We start from the raw sequence: 21,704 nt of genomic DNA on the forward strand, positions 1-21,704 counted from the left end.
CGTTTAACGGTGACTGTAAAAAGGGGTTAATCAGTGATTATCCTTTTTTAACACCTTTCAGCATAAATATCTCATAATATCAAACATTTCATTATAATCCATTTTATATTAATTTACACCATTTGAAAAAAACTTGTTTTTCACTGTGTGGAATAACAGAACTGGCCCAAAATGACTTATTAAAATAAAATCGTTACGTCAAAGTTAAGACTTTTCCTTTTCTTATGAAGTTTTCTTATGAACAGCAACAGCTGGAGGAGATTTACTCGGAAATGTCTGGTATTGTATGACAAACCCATTCAGTGACTGTGACAGTGAAGCGCTGGCTGCTGAATATCAACTACACAGCGCTCCATGCCCTCTGCTGGCTGAGGGGGGGAATGTGATACCAAAAACTTTTTTAGAAAAAAAAGTTAGAAAACCAGTTGCCTCAACAAATTATAATTAACAAGGAGTAGATTCAATTAGAATTAACAGAGATTTAATTCACGAATTAATTTCAGGTTAAGTCTACAAATGTCTCTGTGAAAATTTCAGTTTGTTCTAAAATAAGTGAACTTGCTTACATCTAGCTAATACTCCATGAAAAAATGGCTGAATGTTTTTCATTCTTCATTTTTTACATTTATTTGATAGCCACAGTACAGATAAACATTGCTACATAAAATGCAGCACATATAATGTATTTGAGTCTTCTAGCTAAGGCTCATTTGCAACCCCTGTCCCTGGTTAGGCTTTCAGAATGAAATAAAGCAAATTAAACAGACTATTGAACAAGTTTAAAACGTACTATCATGTGTGAATATGTAGCCACAACGATGTGTGTTCGTGACTGATCATGTATGTTAGCATGTGAATGTACATATAATCAATGATGCTCACAGATGTGTTTTAGTTTAAGCCAGTGTTTCACATCAAACAACTCAACATTCATTTAGTGTTTTGATTTCTAATACCAGGACATACCAAAGCTGTCTGCCTTTACATGTGAACGATGACTGACCAAATGTTGTTCTATGTACTGGCATACTGCAGTTGCCACTTACAGCCCCCCTGACTGCAACTCCGCTGCCTCTCTGCTTTGTAATTAACTGAGAAAAACTGGGGCAAAGCTGCTAGCAAAGCAAGTAAGGTTTAAAAATGAAAAATTCACAAAACTGTTAATGCTCAATAAAATATACATATTTTTCTAACTGCACAGTGATGCCATCCTGTTAGTTTCTGGTCTATTGTTTTCAGAGTCTGTTTATTTGAGAGCATTATAGGTTTAATTTCCGACTGAGAAGCCTGACCCCAGACCCTAACACAGTCTGACATACGTGATAAAATCATAGCTTGCATGGGCAGCTGCGCAGCCTGTGGTGACAACAAAGGTAAGAAATACATATGAGACATTTCATGGAATTAAATGTTTGGGAAATTTTAAACAGGGAACTGAAGTTCAAGTTTCAAGCTTCAAGTTTTTTTGTCATTTGCACGACATATCAGGACATTTACGCATTGAAATGCTTGTGGCGAGGCTCAGGTAATCACTCTACAGAAAGTAACCAAAGTAAAAATAAAAATACAAGAAAATACTGAAACTGAAATATATTAAATATATACAGAATATACACAAAATATAGAGACAGGAGGGACCTATGTAAGGAGAAAAAAATCCTCTCTGCTAGGTACAAATATATTTATATGAAACATAATTGAAAAAGGTCAGCGTTTCTCTATGTGTTACAGAAGGCCTGAAATGATCCACACAGTAGTGTATCTTGAAAAGTAAGGCCAGCAACAGAGCAAAGAAATAGAGCTGTTCAGATTTGAAATGAATTTGGCTGGCCTGTTAGGTGCTTTATTGAACCGTGTATAGGCTAATGCACATACAAAGGGACAATTTAAAAGACATAAGGACAAAAGGTATCAGAATTGTATACTGTACAAATATTTTACACACTTTAATTTAGTTTATATACATGTACACTGTACCACTTATACAATATATATATACATATATATGCACAGTATTGTGTGGTACAGTGTACAAGAGTGTTCCTTTTTGTAGGATTTAGGGTATGTATGTAAATAAATGTCAGGGACTTTTTTAAAAATGGCTACATTTCGCTTGACTTTACCTGACGTCCTGACGTCAGAGTACACCTGTCTCAGGGCGTGTCTGAGAGGAGCAGGAAACAGAGAGAGACGACAGAGAGGGTCAGTCTGAAGAGCCTCGACGAGCTCTGCTTCAAAGCGGATAAAGGCTGTTTAACTTCTCCAGCTCCTCCGTGCGGGTCTTCAGGCGCTGAGCTGAGTGTGTTCTGGTCTCTCTGGAGGAGTTTTGGACTGACTGGTCGTGTTTTGACCGTTGGAGTTGGAGACAATGGAGAGGCTGCTGGTGGCTCCGCTGGTTCTCAGTTTCCTCCTCTCAGGTAAGACTCTGTTCTGAGAGTTTATTCTAGAGTCGCGGTCGCTCTTCACATATGGTGATACTGGGTGTCCTAAGTTGAATTTGTGACGGTTTTATAACTTTTTTGGGGGGAGACAAAGCAGAAAATTTCGAGTTTATATCGTCGTCACGTCCGCTCGCTCAGTCGAAACCGAGCGCAGGGGTAAAAACCGAGCGGGTAACCGTGGCAACCGGTATCGGTCACGTGACCATCCACTGTTTACTGATGACAACCTGAGATGCGTTTCTGTTTGTTAGTTAGCTAACCTTGTTTGCTAACCCAGTTTGTTTGGGTGTTAAACGTCCTGAGGTGGCTGGTCTAAACCTTTATTCGGGTAAAAGAATCGTTAATTCAGTGAAAAACGACTCTAAGCAAAAGGTTCATAGAAACAACTTGAGGAGAAGCACAAAAGTACCAGGCCCGTACTGCAAAAAAAGGGGAATTCCACTGATTTTTCAAAATTTCTTCACAAGTCAACTGTTAAAATGTAAACAAAGTTGTTCAGAGTGGTTTGGTCTGAAGTGCTCTGCTCCAGAGAAACTTGCAGTCAGAACTGTTCACAGTGGTGGTGATAGGAACCAGACGTCTGAGGAGTTTAATGCCTCTAAACGTTATTACATGCAGTAGTGTCGGAGTGCAGCAGTATGCCCAGAGCATTGTTGTATGATAGTTTTGAGAGAACCTTTGGGGCTACATTGTACTTTTTAAAATCCATTAATGCTGGAGAGATACATGTAGGGTGTTGTAAGGCAAAATAGTCCTCAAAGAAAATATATTTTTTTCAGATTTACCACTATTGTACCATCATCAACATTACATATAAAAACTCAGAAGACACGTGTAGGTTCACTGGTGGTTTTTTATAGTAAATAAAATGGCTGTATTTGTGTTGTAGTCATTGTGACTCCTGGTTCCTGTCACCACCACTGTAAAGAAATCTGAGTCTGTAAGTTTCCCTTCTGTGAATCAACTTCACATCAAACCACTCTTGATGACTTTGTTTACATCTCAAAGATGAATTATGCATACATTTTGAAAAATCAGTGGAGTTTCCCTTTAAATGTTTCTGTTGGTTCCTGGAGGTTCTTTAATTTTTTTGGCCTTTTCTTGATGGGTATCACGGTGTAAGAGACCCTGTTTGTTAAATAGATGACCTGTGGCTGATACCAGATGCGTTGATTGTTTCCTGATGGGATCTAAAGCTGTTCTGCAGGAAACTAGTGGTGTCTAACGATAACCATGAAGCCAATTCCCATTAGAAAGCAAAACCGTCACATTTTAATCCTAACAGTTCTAATAGACTTTTTTCAGCACAGCAAAAACTACTGTACTGAGTAACTTGCAGAACTTCAGTGAAATTTTATGACATCTGCCATCTATCAGCATAGAACCTGATGTTTGGTAGGCTCCATTATTCTCTTTTTGGAATCCTTTTGTCACTAGACAAAATGCTAAAGCTCAGTCAGACGCAATCAAAGCAGTACCAAAGCTGTCCTCAGTGTGATATAATGAAACTAAAGGGGACCCAAACTGGTAAGACCTGTATGCGCATGTCTTGTATTATTAAAATATGACGTATAAACCAATGGAAATGTTCTATTTATTATAAGAAAATAAGACAAATAGGCAAAATTCCTCTACTAGAAGGTCCCATTGTTACAGCATTAAGATATCATATGCTTGAGCTGGTGTCGGTCCTATGGAAAATAACATAAACAAGTTTTTCTCTTGGGTAATGTCACACTCTTAAGATGGAAAAGCTGAATGATATTTTTAGCTGAGTTAAATGAGGTAAATGGCATATTTGGCTTGCTATTCCTCACTCAGTAAGAGAGAATGCAACCAGTTGATGCCACAACACTAAAAACGGCAGCCTACCAGTAAATTTTGTCCATTTATAGTAAGATTTTAATAAAGTACTTTGCTTGGCTTACACAACCTATTTTAATAGAGCACCATATTGAGGCTTATGTGTCTTAACAGCCAGGCTTCCCTTTAAACACACACAAAAAAGAATTCGTAACAAAGGTGTTAATAACAAGTGAAACTGATCAAAAAGGCAATTCCTGTCCTCACAAATTTACTTGAATGTAAGTAAAAGTATTACGATTTGAAACAGGTAAGTAGTACACAAATACTACCCACCACTGTTAATGTCTACTTACAGGCACTCGTAGCTGCACTTATCTACTGCACCTTTTTCTTAAAACGTTCCGTCTTTTCCAAAAATGGGTTACCCGTTGACTTTCCTGTGAAACAAGTTTTTGAGGCCTCGACTGAACCAACCAACCAAACTTCAGTTCCTGTGCTGATAGATGCTGAATGTTGTAAGAACTTTTATGGCAGTTCTAGAATTTGCTCAGTACTTAAGTCATATTTGGGTACTATTGTACTTCTACTCAGGTTGTTTTATGGAAAGATGCATTTACTTTTACTCGAGTCATTATTTCATTATAGTAACAATACCTTTACTAGAGTATGGATTTAGGCTACTCTATCTGTATGAAGTTTCATACGCCAAATGAAGTGAATGTTCGACTTCAATTTCCCGCTTGAGCAGCACACTGTGACAACGTCTGTGTGTATTTGTGTGTGAGAATGTGTGTTGGTGGGGGGTTTAATGGCATGACAGTATTTCCTGCTCTTTCACTCCCGTTCCAGTTAGACAGGTTTTGGTGTACTGTTTTCTTCAGCAGGCCTATTATTGCTCTCTCTCTCTCTCTCTCTCTCTCTCTCTCTCTCTCTCTCTCGCTCTTGCTCTCTCTCACTCACACACACACATACATACATACATACAACATTATACTGAGAAGTTTTTAAGCAGCTGTAATCTTTACATTTTACTTTAGACTTTGGGAGTACTGTAGGTGTTGCTCGTACTGTATTACAATACTTTTGCTATATTCTCACTATTGATATAAAAACCATTATGAGTGACACTTTCTTCTGTAAATATCTTTGCTTATTCTCTCTCTTGGCTCTCACATCCAGGCGTTGTGGCTGTTCAGGTGACCATTCCCGTCTCACAGGTGAGTACGGGCCTTTTTACCACGGTCACACTGCGGTGCGACTATTCGACTTCAGCGACTGCTCAGAATGTGCTGGTCACCTGGCGCTACAAGTCCTTCTGCAAAGACCCTGTGCTGGACTACTACTCAACAGGTGAGAAGTCAAAGGAGCCACTGAATTCATCTGTGGTCAGAACAGTAGGTTTTAGTTAACAGCTTCGAAGTCCCATTCAGTCTACAGGAAGTGAGAGGGAGAGGTGACCTGGGGGAACACATTTGGTTTTTTTCTAAAGAATGTAAAAGATTTTGAGAAAGATTGGTCAATGTCTTCTACAAATGATCTACACATCTCTACTCCAATATATACAACGCACCACGCAAAAGTCAAAGATCAGTTAAAAGCAGCATAAAACAGATGTTTAACAGACAATAACATGGAGGCCTAACAACTAAATATCAAAATGTTCAATATTTTGGGTGTCTACCTTTAGTCTTTTTCCATGCCTCCAAAGTTCAGTCATTTAAGTTGGTTGAGTTGCTTTCTCACAGTGCAAGGATTTTATTTTGAATTTGTCACTTGACAAGTGGATTATTTTATATCTAATTTTCTCAAAAATTTCCTGAAAATGAATAACTTGTACTTAATGTCCATTTTGACTGGAAATTAAAGAAATGAAGAATAGCTTATAACTTTTGCACAGTACTATTTCTGCATCAAAATTAGTATGACTAGTGAAAAGAGACTGTGTTGAATGTGGCAAATATCAGCACAATAAAAGTGAAACATATTTTATTTATGTGAAGTCTAGTACATTTTTTAAGAATCAGTTAGTTAAGAAAACAACCTGTTTTGAGTTTATATGGACGGGTATGGACTCTACTTATTGCTGACTTTAGGAGGCTTAGTTATAACACTACTACAACTATCCCCACCGTGTAGAGGCTGTAAATTAGCTAGTTCTCATTAGCTCTCTACGTCAGGGGTTCTCAACCTTCCCCACCCCAAGGCCCACCTGTGTATGACTACAAAGCATAGCGGCCCACAGGAAAACTAAATCAACTTTTTTTTAAATACAAATTTATTTTTCTTTTCTTAAATACTGACACTGAAAACCAAAAATTTAGGTCCTGAAAAAGATGTGATTGACCATTTTAGTTGTCAGTGCGTTTTAAACCACACTTCACTCACCGGGCTTTTGGATTAGCGGCGTCACAATTAACAATAACGTAAAGTCTTACCTGATATCTGCTTTTTTGTCATTGGTTTATCAGTTTAACCACTCAGGTCGCTGATGCTTGACCAAATATACGCTCCGCGATCCATGAGTTAAAGTCAAACGCCTCTCTTCTCTATTATTTTTTGGCTCATCTATTGTTTTTTACTGAAGTTCGTGCCGAGAGTCTGTAAAGAGTCGTAAAAACAAACGTTATGCTGACTGTACAGCGCTGATGTGCCTCTAGAAGAGAAGGAAATCCAGCTCTGCACTGAACAGGGTTAGGTTAGAAGCGGACTGAGAGCCACGGGTTTCTGCCGGACCGGTTAATTTGTTTGTTGCATACCCGAATATGGGTGGAGGGTTCACACGTGTCAAAATGGAGTGAACTAAATAAAGTGTGTTAAGTCCTCACCAAACAAAGCGCCCTGAGAAACTTCTCCATCTCTGGCTGGTTGTACTGGTTGGTTATACTGTGAAACGTTTAATTATTAGATTTTTAATTATTGAGTTAATCATTTTCCCACTTATGTTTTTATGGCTTACAGTGACATTACCGGGCCAAATTACTGCCTCCCTCAGGCCCGCGGACCACTTGAGGGTGCTTCGCGGCCCACAGGTTGAGAAACCCTGCTCTATGTATCAAAATGGTGCTATATTATAGACACCAAGAGCGTGAGTAAAATAACAGTAGTGAGTTGTGGGACTTAAGCCCTTTTAGGACAGGATTAAATTTACTCAGGGTTCTGGGGTAATTTCAGGCATGAACTCGATCTGGTAGAACTTCATCTCCATCCCCTCTACACTGAAAGAGCATAGACGTGGGCAATATGGCAAAATTTCACAATACTTCAAAAAGTTTTTTTCTATACACGATGTCACTGTAATTATTTTTCTGACATCTGATAAGTTACAACAGACAAAGTAAACCTGCATTTTAAAAATGTCACCAAAAACTATGAATTCAGCTATTTATGTTCATTTATGCTGTATTTGTAATCAAACATGCGGTTGGTAAATGGTTTTCCAGTACTGGCGATATTCATGATATGCTCAGAAAAGTACATTGTAATATGCTGTGATGTAATTTTTCACAATATCAATTATTGTCATATTGTCATATATAGAAGATCATTAGCAGCATGAGAAACAAAAAACTGAAAGACTAATAGACTAAAATTCTATCAGAGAAATGAGATCTACAAGCTGATTAAAGAGGTGATTATAATGGCCGCTTCATGTATAAACACATACTGCTGCACAATATCATCAAAGCAATACTTTATCTGCACAATATCAACTTTTCATCCAAGTAGAGTCTGATCATATGACCATGTGTGACGCAAACATCCAGGTTTCTAGAAATTGCAGCCCAAAACTCTCACCTCCTGTAGTAAAAAGAGGAGACGTGTACATTTGTGTTTACAGGCGTCCCCCGATACACTAATCCAATCTCAATAAGGCTGTAAGCACACATGCACAACTCAATAATTCAAAAAACACATGCTAAATAATACTTCTATGGCACAAAAACAAGACGAATCTTTAGAAATCTGTCCAGTTGAAAATTCATAGATCTGATGTTACTGTGTGAATATGCGAAGATGACTAAAACACGTTCTATTTGAACCCTTAACAACATAAAAATGGTTACATTTTACCCCATGTTACGTTGTGCCCTACCCTGCCGTATTGTAGTGTGTCAGCCAGCTGGAAGCAGTCCACATCTCTCTTATCTGTCCTACATTGTAGCTTCAGGGCATATGAAGTCTTAAATGAATGAAGTTTTTTGTTTGTTTGTTTGTTTGTTTGTTTTGTTTTGGGATTTTTTTGTTAATTTTTTTTTACGATGCAGTAGTTTCGAGTTTTGAGGGAGGTGTAAGGCTGTAGCCATGAAAGAAACTGAAAAATAATTTTCCACCATTTTTATGCTATTTCAGTTAGAATCAGTAGTAATAATTGTCATTTTTATGCCAGTTGTTTTTTTTTTTATTTTGAATTCAGTGTATTATTGTGTTTCATTTCAATTTTCAGTAAATGATTTTTTCAATTTACAATAATCCATTTCAATTTCATAATAAGCCTTGTGGGATATGAGAATATGTACTTTTGTTTAAATGTGAGTAAATGTTTAGATAAGGTTCAGTTAGATTCACTTAGTGGTGATAATAATCATTTGAACTGTTTTTGTAAACCTGGCTCATAGGGTCCCAATTTAACAGTAGTATACGATATTTTCATTACAGTAGTACATTACAGTAGTAATTTAACAACCTGCCTTTATCTTTTAGAATTAAACAGGCTGTTTTTTTGTTCAGTTTCCATTTAAGATTGATATATGTAAATTAGCACTGTTCTGATTGGCTGTCTTGCGTTATGCATCATTCAAAAAGCATTCAGAGATGAAACCCTCCTTATAACTTAACTGTGAATAGGTGGATATATGTAAATGAGTTGGTTTGCATGACATCACAGAAGCAGTGGATGCAAAACAGGCTGTTTTTGCAGCTTAGTTTCCATATATGGACTGTATGGATTGGGTAGCAAATGGTACATTTTGAAATTTTAATTATGTTCACATATGAGTTTAAACTCCTTTATTTTACAAAAAGCAAGAGAGAAATTCAGTTTTCCAAGATATGAGCCCTTTAAGGTTCATTACTGAATAGTGAGCCTGGGGTTCCATAGGTTTACAGCCTTTAGTCCCTTCTAGGTTTTTAGAAAGTCCTTTATAGTAAAAGGCTTTCCAGAACCTTTCACCTGAAACATGCCTTACTCTTCAGCCTACCAGGCCGCTCTGCAGCTGGGTCAGGACCCATCCAACGACTGTCCAGACAGCCAGCGCACAATCAGGACTGTGGCTCAGAAACAGGGCACAAATGAAGCCACTTTGGGTCCAAACTACAGAGACCGCAAAATCTACATCCAGAACAGTAAGTCTGCACTGTATACCGCCCTTAGCTTATGGTCTAGTCTAGTACAGCATTCACTTTTCCAGGACACTCGTCAAAAAGGTTCTGGCTGTACACACCGATTGCCTAACACCTGCCTAATATACTGTTGGTCCTCCGCATGCCACCAAAACAGCTCAAGGCATGGGCTTCAGTAGAACTATGAGGATGCTCTGTGGTATCTCGCACCAAGACCTTAGTAGCAGATCCCTTGTTGATGTGTCTTATTCTGTATTTTCTCTCAGATGCCGACCTGGTGATCAATGAGGTGATGTGGTGGGACAACGGTGTCTATTTCTGCTCAGTTGCCGCTGTTGGAGACATGACAGGTGATGGGGAGAAATACATGAAACTCATCGTCTACCGTAAGCAGCTTCTCCTTGTTGTTGGAAAATAAATATAAATGTCGCAGCTTTGTTTGCCTTTCCATTTGAAATAAAAACATTGAATAAATTGAAAATGAATGTATTGTGTGGCCTGTTTATAAGCCAGATTTGTCTCTGTTCTTTCAGACTGGCTGACGGTGCTCTTCATAATCATTGGAGCCCTTCTCCTCATCATCCTCTTTTGCATCTGCTGTTGTCAGTGTTGTCCTCAGCGCTGTTGTTGTTACATCCGCTGTCCCTGCTGCCCACAGACTTGCTGCTGCCCTGAGAAAGGTACAACGAACACACGTCCACACTAGGGGTTGCTTGACTATTTTTTTATTAAACATGAAAAGTAAGATATGAGTGTTCTGGATGTCTGTGAAAACAATTTTGTTAGCAGCTGGTTCTAGCAGCAGATGCTGTGGTTTGAGTTGCGAGATGCGCTCAGTGCTCACCAGTCTTGCAGTCTACTCACCAATAAGCCTTTCAGAGCAAGGTATAGCTGTTATAGCTCAACCTGGAAACTTTGATGACATCCCATTTTAAAATGTTAAAATGAATTGTGCGTAAAACAACGAGGCAAGTAAACAATATATCCTTGTGCGATTGCCAACCGGTAATCCAAGTTTGTTTTCGTTGCACACACTGCACTAAACCATCTGTGATTGGATGTTTTGCATTTCAGTCAAATGGCCCTTTCCTATCACAGTTCTCAAAACCTACCCAGTCTGGCTTGCGAGCCTGTATTTCAGCCCAGTCTTACGCAGCTTGCAGTAAAATGGGTTTTATTTTGTGTAGTATATCCATGCTAATTAAGTTTTTTGGGCTTTGTGTTTTTACCATCTACTTCAGTTACTGTTCTAGTCAACTAGTCAACTGCTGCCCACTGTGCCAAATGGATCATCTAGTCTATGCAACCTCTAATCCACATATTTTCAATGTAAATCTCTGTCAAATTTCATGATGTTTTAAACTTGGTTTGATTATGTTGGTTTGATTCTGAAATACAGTTGTATGCAAATGTTTCAGCACCCTGATCAAATTACATTTTGCACATTTCAGTGCACAATTACTGTTGATTTGCTGAATTTTACATATTGGGAAAATGACCAAAACCATAAATTGTGGCCTGTGCAAAAGTTTTGGCACATTTTCTATTTTATATTGTTTATTTTTTCTCCAAATATATTAAATGCAGCAAGCAGAAATTGTGCACTAAAGTTGTTCTCTTTAGAGGATGCGTTTAGAGGATGTATACTGTCACTTAGACAATCGGCAGAACCTATTTGATTGAGGTGTTCAAACTTTTGCATACGATTGTCTTCAAAAATGCAGAAATACATGAAGATACATTTAAAACACAAATGTGACTGGAGAAACTATTCCCACAGTAATAGATTGTTGACTGTAAAAACGTTTTTTATGTATGTATTCAAAAGTAGCCTGAGGTTTTTTTTTGTCCAAAAAGTTAGCGCATACTGTATTGAATCAAGACTGGTGCAATAAACATGAGACTCATAGCAGAAAATAATTAAGCTTTAAAAGCTGAAGATTTAAAGTGCGAAAAGATGGGACTTAGCATGAAGAAAGCAAAGGTTTTGGTGGTTGATGGAGAAGATCGAGAAGTGGTGCATAGCTTTGTTCTACCCAGGTCAGTTATTAACAATTACGGATCCACCCAACGAGAGAACAAACATATTTTTAATTATGCCCTGTATAATGCCGAAAATTCATATTTTCATTTATAAATATATTTTTATATGTGTCTAGTAACAAAATACAATGTACTCAATTTGAAAACAACCTTCTGTCTTTAATTGTGTTTTTGGCCGCTCAGCCTATCACTAACGTGCACTTTGCCCCCTCCAAGACCAAAAGTTGGGGCAACCCCTGCTTTTGAGAGTACTTTGCACGGTGAAGACAACAAAACCAATGGACCAAATCAGGTCTCATTTCTCCCTCGAAGCCCAGATAACTAAACTGAAACTCTTATTTTGGATATATTATGAGAAGAATCAGTTATGCTTGGAACAGTTGAGGGTAAAAGAGGAAGAGGCTATCAACGAGAAGGATAGATACAATAAGAGGAATCATAAATGAGCCATTAAGACAATCAGAAAAGGCCAAACGGAAGACCAGATATCCTGGAGAATCCTTATGGTCACTAAGAGTCAGTTTCAACTTGACTGCACTTAAAGGGCCCATATCTTGGAAACCTAATTTTCCTTGCTTTTTTGAAATATAACAGTTCAATGTAGTATTTAAACATTGTTAAAGTTTCAAGTTGTATGGAAACTAACTAACAAAAACAGCTGTTTTCAACTCATTGACCGACATATTTATGTATATCCAGTTCTATTCAGCCTACAGCAGTTTAGCTCTGTCCATTCAGGCTGTTAAAAAGTTGTTTTACCCCAGACTGCTTTTGAACCAGGTACAATAAAGGACAAACCAGAACAGAGCTCATTTACATATATCAGTTTTAAAGACACAACAACAAAAACAGTCTGTTCAATTCTAAGGGATAAAGAATTGAGTAAAAATGAATTAGGTACATAAAACCACACAAACATAGTAGCATACAAGAAAAATGTGGGCCTTAAAGAGCCTGTATTGGATGTGATGCATTTTTGCTTTCTTAATAATAATACACAACCTCATGCTCGCATGGTTGTTGACGGAATGCCTTCCTTGGAAAACTGGAACGACCTTAAAATGCTCAGAATTGTGCAATGCAGTATGTGGCTAAGGCTGCCTCTACCACTCTTCATTCACATACACCCCCTTGTGATGAACTACTGTATTGCAGCTTCAAAAAATGTTGGGTGTTGGCTTGCAGTCCATACAGACCCACACTGACCATCTGTTCTTTTTTCCCAGCTGTGATGCAGCACAGGATGATGAAGGAGGCTCAAAAGGCCATGAGTGCCTGGACAAACGGACAGCAGGTCTACGCCCCCCTGAGTAACCACAGCTCTGTTTACCAGATGAATCCCATGCTGTACGGAGGTGAGTCAACTAGAGGTTCTTTTCTGTGTGCAGTTTCCTTTACATGAATTCTGTCCTTTTATATCAGCGCTAGTCATCTTTCTTTTGAAAAAAATTAAGGTGAAGCTCACTTTGCTGTCCTATTCTAATCCTAATCTGTGTGCTTTTGTGAAAATAAGATCTGATTGATTGATTGACCGAAGGACACTGCAAACTCATTCCTCTGCACCATTCTGGCTATTTTGCTTGCTAAAAGGAAGTGGCTGGTTATACATACACAGTTGTATGCAAAAGTTTCAACACCCCTCGTCAGATTACATGTTTTTTGGGGGGGATTTTTCTAAAATAAGTTAACATATCCTGTACAGCAAACAAACATAAATATGGCATTTTATGCCAGTTTTAGTGCACAGTTTCTATTTATTTGCTGGAAAAAAATAAAAACATGAAATGTAAAATGTGCTGTAACTTTTTCATGGTCCACATTTTTTGTTTTCTTTGTCCCCAGTATGTAAAATTCAGCAAAAACATAGTAATTGTGCATTAAAATATGCAGAAATGTGTTCTCTGTTGAGGATTTGTTCAATTATTTTCACTTAGAAAATCAACAAAACTTGTCATTTGACCGGGGCACCCAAACTTTTGCGCACAACTGTGTCTCCCCAACAAAACAGAGCCTAATCCAGTTTGGGCGGCATTCCTATAAACAGAGCTGTTACAAGTCCCTTTTTTGTATGAGTACATTACTGTGCAGAAGTCTTGAACATCTGAAAACTATTTATTTGACCAGTTATTTAAAAAAAACACTAATATAAGAATAAATTAAAGGATGTCTGCTTAGGAAGATACTAAGTCTAGTATCTACAGGTACCATCCAAAACCTGCTTCATCTAATCAGTCCTTCATTAAATTACATCAGTGCTGCTGATGGAATTTCACACATCCGTGCAATGACTGGAGCTCATAGAGAAGCCAGCAACCAACTATTCATCTAACTGTATTCTGCTAAATATTCAAACCTTTAAAACAGTCTTATGTTTTACTGTATTTATGTTTATTTACAGTGCTGGGCAGAATACTTTGTATAACGTAGTGACTGCTGAATACTGAATACACTGTCCTAAATGTATTCCATTACAGTACATAAAAAGAACGTATTCAGAAACAGGTTATTTAGAATACATATTGATACTGCAGAAGGGGAAAACTCTTAATTAATACACATTGATCACCGCTGTTGCACCAAATTCCCAGGGCTATTTTGGCTCTGATCACCTATTTCAGCCCACTGTTACTCCCATAATCCCATTGCCATCTCTTGAACAAAGCAAACAATTCACCATATCTTACTAACATCTTGCAAATTTGACTATAAAGTGGGCTCAGTCACACTGAGATTAATAACTGATCATCACATTGATTTATCAGTCTACTCAGGCTTTAGCAGAGTTCAGTAACACTGAGATTAATAACTGGTCATCACATTGATTTATCAGTCTACTCAGGCTTTAGCAGGAACCTCAGTGTTTGTAAAGAAGCCATTTTTGAGTTCTTCTTTGGAGTATGTCATTACACACCATGCACTGATTTTTAAAACAGTTAATAAACAAGCATTGATGGTGTTTTTTTCAACATGGCATATGTTTCTACATTTAGGAGTACATATTCTAAAAATATTCACATAAAAATGTAAAAAATAACTATTCTAAATACCGCCTTTACAAAATGTAACTTGGACTGAATACAGATCCTTCATTTCTGTATTCTGACTACATATTCCCAAAACTTGCACTTGTGGCTGCCTAAGACCTTTGCACAGTACTGTATGACACAGATCTGTTTTTTTTTTTCAAATCTGAATGGAGACTACTTTGTCCTGACAGGTTCGGCATCAGGAAAGATCCCCATGACCCCTGTGCCCCTCCCTCCTCCTCAACCAGGCCTAGTGCCTGTTGCCATGCCACCACCAAGCATGCATGGTAATGGGAGTGTCCACGGTAGTGCCCATGGCACCAATAAGATGCTGGACTACTTGGAGAACCAGGTGCGGGGCATGGACATGACCAGCCCCCTCCTCCAGCCACAGCCAGCCCTGCAGCAAATCCCCCCACCACCACAGCACATGCCCCAGAATGTGCCCTTCTCCGCTGGCCCTCCCAGTATGCTCTCTGCACTTGACGATGGCCCCAATAACCGCCGCCCTCCCGGAACACGGCCTCCCAGCGGTTCGTCCGGCTACGGCCGTCACTATCCTCCTCCGTCTGGGCGCAGCATGCCCCGAAGCTACAGTCAGGAAGACATGCTGGATACCCGGAGCCGGGCGGGAGGGGCCGGTTACCGCCCACGCTCCCGCTCCCGAGATGACCTGCTGGCAGAACCCCGCCGTCCAGGGCCATCAAGACAGGACCGGAATTACTCCCCCCAGCACCACCGAGGGTCCTGGGGCTCGGCCAGCGACGAGGACAGCAGAAGGGGCGGGTCCAGAGGAGCTAGAGGCGGAGGCTGGTCCGACCACCCACCCAGCTACAGCGAGTATGAGCCAGGCCAGAAGCCGATGAAGCGCTTCTCTGTAAGAATCATAATTCATTCTTTTTTAAAAATACTAAAAAAAATGTCACTGTCATAAGAAAACACACTTCTTACTTCCACTGTGTGAAAATCTTTAAAGTTATATTAACAGGAGTTAATTGAAATATGGTTAAGATTTTCTTACAACAGTGATAATTTGCTGTCCTTTTTTTGCTGTACCCTACCATGCAAAAATTGGAATCACCATTTCCAATAATATTTATCCAATTTAGTAGCAGGTACTTGTAAAAATCATTAGAACATTATTCTAGGGGGATCTGAGCGTTAATTGTGAGGAGATAAGTTCACAACTTTGGAGTCCAAGACAGGATAAGAGGATGGTCCTCCCCCCATCACTCAGCACAGCACTAGCCAAAACAGACTCCTGTGTTTCGGAAGAGACACAGGCTAGCTTTCACCCCCTCAGCTTAGCTGCATTGTGTGGAAAAATCCCACGGATATGTCTTGCTCTGAAAGGCTGATTTTTTTTTTTATCATGATGACCAGTGTAGGCAGCTGTTTACTATTGCTAACTAGAATTTAGTTGGAAAAATAGACTTTGTTTCCCATGTGAATGATAAAAACCGTTGCACAGAAGTCTGTTTACACAACCATGCTGATAGCCACTCAGAATGCTGCTGACAAAATCCCAATAGTTGTGGCCAGCTTTGTGTGCAAAAGATGTTCAGGTTTCTGTGTATGAAGCATCTGAGGCTGAGACTAGGGGGATACCTAACACACACACACACACACGTTTTCTAAGCCGCTTATCCTTCTGGGTCGTGGGGAGTGCTGGAGCTTATCCCAGTGGGTCATTGGGCGGAAGGTAGGATACACCCTGGACAGGTCACCAGTCCATTGCAGGGAAGACAGACACATACATTCACACACACTCACACCTAGGGGCAATTTAGTGTGTCCAACTGACAATGAGTAAATTGGGGAGAAAAAATTGGGTAAAAATCCTAAAGGGCAAAAAAAAAGCTGCTCAGGTTCATAGCTTTCAAATAGTTTGTTGGAAGCTTTTAGTTGGTTCCTGAGATACAAAAGCATGGCTTTGATTTTTGCCTTAAAATAAGTGCCACAGAAAAAGGTGAAAACTTGTATTTACTTTTGAATTGTTGATGTTAGATCCATGTAGAAACAGAGCTGTTTATATTTTTTGATTTATTTTTTATGAGCTGTTATAACTGAAAACGATTGCATCTTGCCTACAGTTCAATACTAATCGCTCATGACTGATAAAGTCTATCCTAAAATATACCAGTATTTAACATAAATAATATTTATTCAATTGGAAGGAGTGCATTTCAATTAACAAATGTTCCACATATGTATCTAGAGCCAAACTACATTTATTATGGTGTTAAAAACATCCCATTTTACAAAACATGGAAACCTACAGGCACAGTACATATTACAGTCACAAAACATTACTAAAACATCTAAAAATAGCTACTGAAGTCTAAGTTGTTGTTAAATTAAAAAAAAAACCCTCTTATTTAAAAAAAAATACCTATGCAAAAAATCAGCTTTAGCTTGTTTTCCACTTACCAAGTCCAAATTTGTTTTAGTGTTGAACTGGAGGTACAAGGCTAATGTTAGTAACAAACACTAGAACTCAATAGTCACCCAAATGGCCCAAAACATTTCTGTAAAAATATATCTCCAAAACTTTTCTCAACCCATTCGAACCACATTGAGGTCTTCATAAAACCTGAACATGCAGCCATTTTGGACAACACATTGGGCTGTTGTTTACAAAGCAGGACTGAGCTTGGATCAGATTCCTCTGTATTTTTGTTGCAAATACTGATCAGCAGTCCGACTCCTGTGGTGGTTTGTGAATATACCACCTGTTGTCTAAAGCAGCTGCCAGCAGCGTTCAGCTACACTGTGAAAAGTTGTCCACCTTTATAATTTGAAACTGGGTTTGAGCAAGTTTGAAACAAGTTTTGGTGATGTATTTTTTACAGAAGTGATTTGGGTGACTTTTGAGTTTTAGTGTTTGTTAGCAATGTTCAAGTTCTCCAGTTCTAAACTAAAGATGCAAAATCTGCAGTCTCGGTCAATCAGCTACACTTGGGCTAAGTGGAAAATTGTGCAAATTTGATCTTTCCTTTAATAAGACAGTGATTTCAACCTTTTGAATGGTAACCTACTGCTGTGATGATGACTACGACCGAGTCACCACCACCAGACAAGTTCTGCGAGGCTACACCTCCTCACCGGAAAAGAGAACTGACACGGACTTTGAGATGACGATGTATAAGGACGCGATTATTCGTTTAAACGTCTCCGTGAAAAGAGTGTACATATCAGATCGGGCGGCATAAACTTTCGCCTTTAAAACACGCGAAATGACAAAACTCGAACACCTATGTGGGGTTTGTGGGGAGTAGAAACCACCCGTTTTCCGTCAGGGGGAGAGGTTTGGTTTTCCGCAGCTCTCCATACGAAGTGGTGAACGAGCAAGGAGATTATCACCGCTGGGTGGTACAGTCCGATCACGTTTGGCGGGAAGAGGAATGCATAAAAGCGATAGAGCTTAACTTAGAAGGAGAGAGGGGCTTGCTCGAAGCTGGAAAGTCTTCCTTAAGTGTCCTGCAGACAAACAGCAGCAGTTGTGAGAGAACAGAATCTGTAGACTAAAGCCAGAGGTTATTGCTGTCAGGCCCTGAGTTGTGGGGATAAATAACTTATATAAAGGCAGCATTGAGCCTCTTTTGTTTGCTTTTTTGTGTTTTACTCTCATCACTTGTAAATAGTGCACTTATTTGGTGGGTTCAGAGAACTAATAAAAGGCGTGGCTGTTAAACTGGAACTTCTAGTGTCCTGGCTACCCTAGCACCTCCCCTTGGGAGCTATGACCACACACAAAAGTACCACAACTGTATATTTAGACAACCTTGTTAACTCTTGTTGATCCTGTACTTATGAATGGACACTTCTTTTCTTCTCTGACACCACAACCTGAAATAACAGCTGTTGATTCTGAAGGCTCAGACACTCATGCTTTTATAGTACATCACTATACACTCAGTCACAATCGTTTAGAATGGGCATTAACTAAGACTTCTTATTCCTTTAGGATAAGAGCTCACGCAGTGGAGGCAGTGTAGTGATCTGAAGTTTCTCTCTGTTCCACCATAATGGAGCGTATCCAGGAAAGGCTAACTTCAAACCATCGCCAAGGACAACACTGAACTGTTATAAACGTATATGAAGGTTTTTATTAAGGTTTTAAAGCTGTGCTTTGACTGGGCATGCCCAGCCCTGCTCTAGTAGACCTACTGCCCTAATTCTGCCATCAAGATGCTTCTGAGGACCTTGAAAAACTGGATGAGGTGTGTTAGTTAAGGGTTGGAGCTAAACTCTGCTAGGCGGTAGATAGCCAGGAGCAGAGCTGGGCATCTATAACCTCTTTTTGTCTTGGTTTGTCTTAATTTGCTGAGCCAAACATCCAAAGAAAGTCTTACAGTGGCTGAGAAGACCCAATGAACTGCAGAATAAAGAATGAGCTGCGAACTCTTTCATCAAAAAGACAATGTGCTACTCTTTACAAATGCTCAGCAAGCTAATAAAATGCTTTTGTAAATTCAAAGACACTCTGAAAACACTTGCATCAAAATGACGACACCAGTGCTACATTGTACAAACACACTGCAAGTACAGAAAACACATGCAACTTAAGGAATACTGCAGAATCAATCACAGCACACCGGAAATGTTTCCGGAGGACATTCAAAGATGGAGCCGTTCAAACTTTTACATTTTGTGCAGTTTACTGTTATTTGAAAACTAATATTTATTTGATAACTGAAATATAAATTTTATAGAAAACGAATATCACTGTTTGGTAATGGAAATTAGCTGTGAAGTTTAACTGTAAAACTTCAAATAGCAATACCAGACCTGTAGTATAGCTTTAACATGTCAAATAGTTAACTAGCCAGCCAAGTTAACCATGAACTTGCAGTAATGTGAGTCTCTGTGGTCTTACCAACTTCTGCCAGTGATTTCATCACAGATATTCCATCTCTTCAAGAAACATTTGTTATGTTGTGAATGTCTTTACAGTATTTTCTAAATTTGCATCGCATTAACGAGTTTGCAATGTGTTTTAATTGTACTGTGCATAGAGTCTTGTCAGCCACCATAGTCTTTGGATATGAAGTGATAGGCCTAATCAATTGTGAAATTTTAGCTGGTAATTAATTAGTGTATAAATAATTTAGATTAGCTAGTTGTGTTCTTTTGGGTTGATTGTACACAGCTAGTAATGTACAAGCCTAAAGTGACCACACTGGCTGATTAGCTGTCTTGCTTCCTAGTTGTCGATACTGGGTAGCTCCCAACTGATGACAGAAAGACCCTTAAAGTGTCACAGTAAATCTGTTTTCTGCTCTCTTTTATTTACCTGTATTTGCCTTTGCCCAACTAATAGTCTGTAACTATATGATTGTGAAAGCTAACAACTGTTGAAAATTATGAATTAAATGACTAGGCAATCATGTATTAATTGTGACAGGCCTAGATGTTTATATGTTTTTATAACAAAAGATATTTTAGGGGATTTTTAGGGGATTTTTCCACTGCACAAAGTACCAGGACTTGTGTCACTGTACCAGTACCGAAGTTTCCAGTTTTATGGATTTTGGTATCTGTTTAAGACTGATACCAACTTGACCTAATGGTAACTCGAGGGTATTCTGTGTTTGGTAACACTTGCTGCTGAAGCCAACAAAAAATGATCAAATTTACTCTCCCAGGTGAAGATAAAGTCACCGAGCACTTACATCACCAATAAGAACACCAGAAATTAAGACAAAATGATCTGTTAATGTGTCGATTGTTATTGTTAGAATAATTACTCTGTAAAGAGTTCCCTAAGGTAAGATAATTAGGACGCAAATGCTAACGCTATTAACATTCATGCTAGCCTCCACAAAATTTTGCTCATATTTTCACAGAGAAAATTGTAAGCTATTCTTGATTCTGCACCCAATTCTGTGTAACTGTAGAGATTTGTGACTGTGATTAGCCATGTAGTAACTTCTATCGTTTAATATCAGCCAAGAGGTTATGCTAGCTATAGTTAGCAAGCAAGGTAGCTAATTAGCCAAATTAGATGTGTTTAATAAAATGAAGAGTGCAATAAAATCCAGAAATACAATAAAATTGTTATTGGTGTTATTATAACGGTTCCAGCTGTCTCTCAAGTAGGTGGAAAATAACCTTGAACTAAAACCGCAAGTCCTGTTGGTTGCTGTTTGGGTCAGTTCTTGTTTTTTGGATGTGCAGTGGGAAAACACCCTTAGCTGCTACTGAATTTCAAAGGTCAAATTCTGTGGCCACTAAACAGGAAGTCAGAAGGCATTCCATTTTCACTAAAATGAACATGTAAATTTTTGTGAAGAATGTTTATAACTAGTTAGTCCCTGATATAATGCTTCTTTAACAGATGCTTTTTAGATATTAATGTATTTGTACAGTGTATATAATGGTGATCTGTTGGAAGCTAGTGTTTGTGGTGTGTTTAGATAGTAAGGCCACATATTGATTTTTAAAGCTGTTTTGTTTACATTAATTAATGTTTCTTATATGTATTTATTCTCAAATATGTCTTTTTGTAAAATGCCTCAGGAGCATAAAATGACTCAAATAAGTATCTCATTTATATAGAATTCCATTTTATAGCCTCTTTACCTTTGGTAGGGTTACTGTTCTCTTCAGCCTCACAAGTGGACCTAAATGCTCAGGTGTCTTAACTTGTACACATATGAATTTAAAAGCCATTCATTTGTATTTATCTGCCTAGAGAGTTTTTTTTATATATATATTTTCTTTTCTGATGTTAATGAAGTGATCTTTCTGTCTGATGTTGTGATAAGCTGTTTGATGTGATTCAAAGACATCTTGACAAAGTAAAAAACATTAGGAATCATTTAAAGAAGAAGGTTTGCATACTGTATGAATGTGTGTGGTGGAGGGGTCTGTTTTTTAATAGTTAATACTAAATCTGCAATAAAAATCTAAAAATATACAAAATGTGCAATAAAACATTTTTAATAAATGTGCTGTTCCTGTTGTTTTTCAAAGAAGCTGATTACAGTTACCATTGAAGGGATGAATAATTAATCATTTTTTGTTATTTTACATACAATAATCT

General features: G+C 38.4%; 1 protein-coding gene across 1 annotated transcript; it reads left to right on the forward strand.

The window, feature by feature from the left end:
* The first annotated feature begins 2,150 nt into the window (after positions 1-2,150).
* Positions 2,151-21,608, forward strand: ildr1a (immunoglobulin-like domain containing receptor 1a). Its single transcript, XM_036557530.1, has 8 exons — positions 2,151-2,417; positions 5,427-5,597; positions 9,441-9,590; positions 9,854-9,973; positions 10,121-10,267; positions 12,857-12,985; positions 14,848-15,533; positions 18,624-21,608. Exons 1-8 carry the CDS (start codon positions 2,369-2,371, stop codon positions 18,660-18,662), a joined length of 1,491 nt encoding a protein of 496 aa, XP_036413423.1. The 5' UTR covers positions 2,151-2,368; the 3' UTR covers positions 18,663-21,608.
* Positions 21,609-21,704: the final 96 nt, after the last annotated feature.

The sequence above is a fragment of the Colossoma macropomum genome, unplaced genomic scaffold (genome assembly GCF_904425465.1).
Source record: "Colossoma macropomum unplaced genomic scaffold, Colossoma_macropomum, whole genome shotgun sequence".
NCBI classification, from domain to species: Eukaryota; Metazoa; Chordata; class Actinopteri; order Characiformes; family Serrasalmidae; genus Colossoma; species Colossoma macropomum.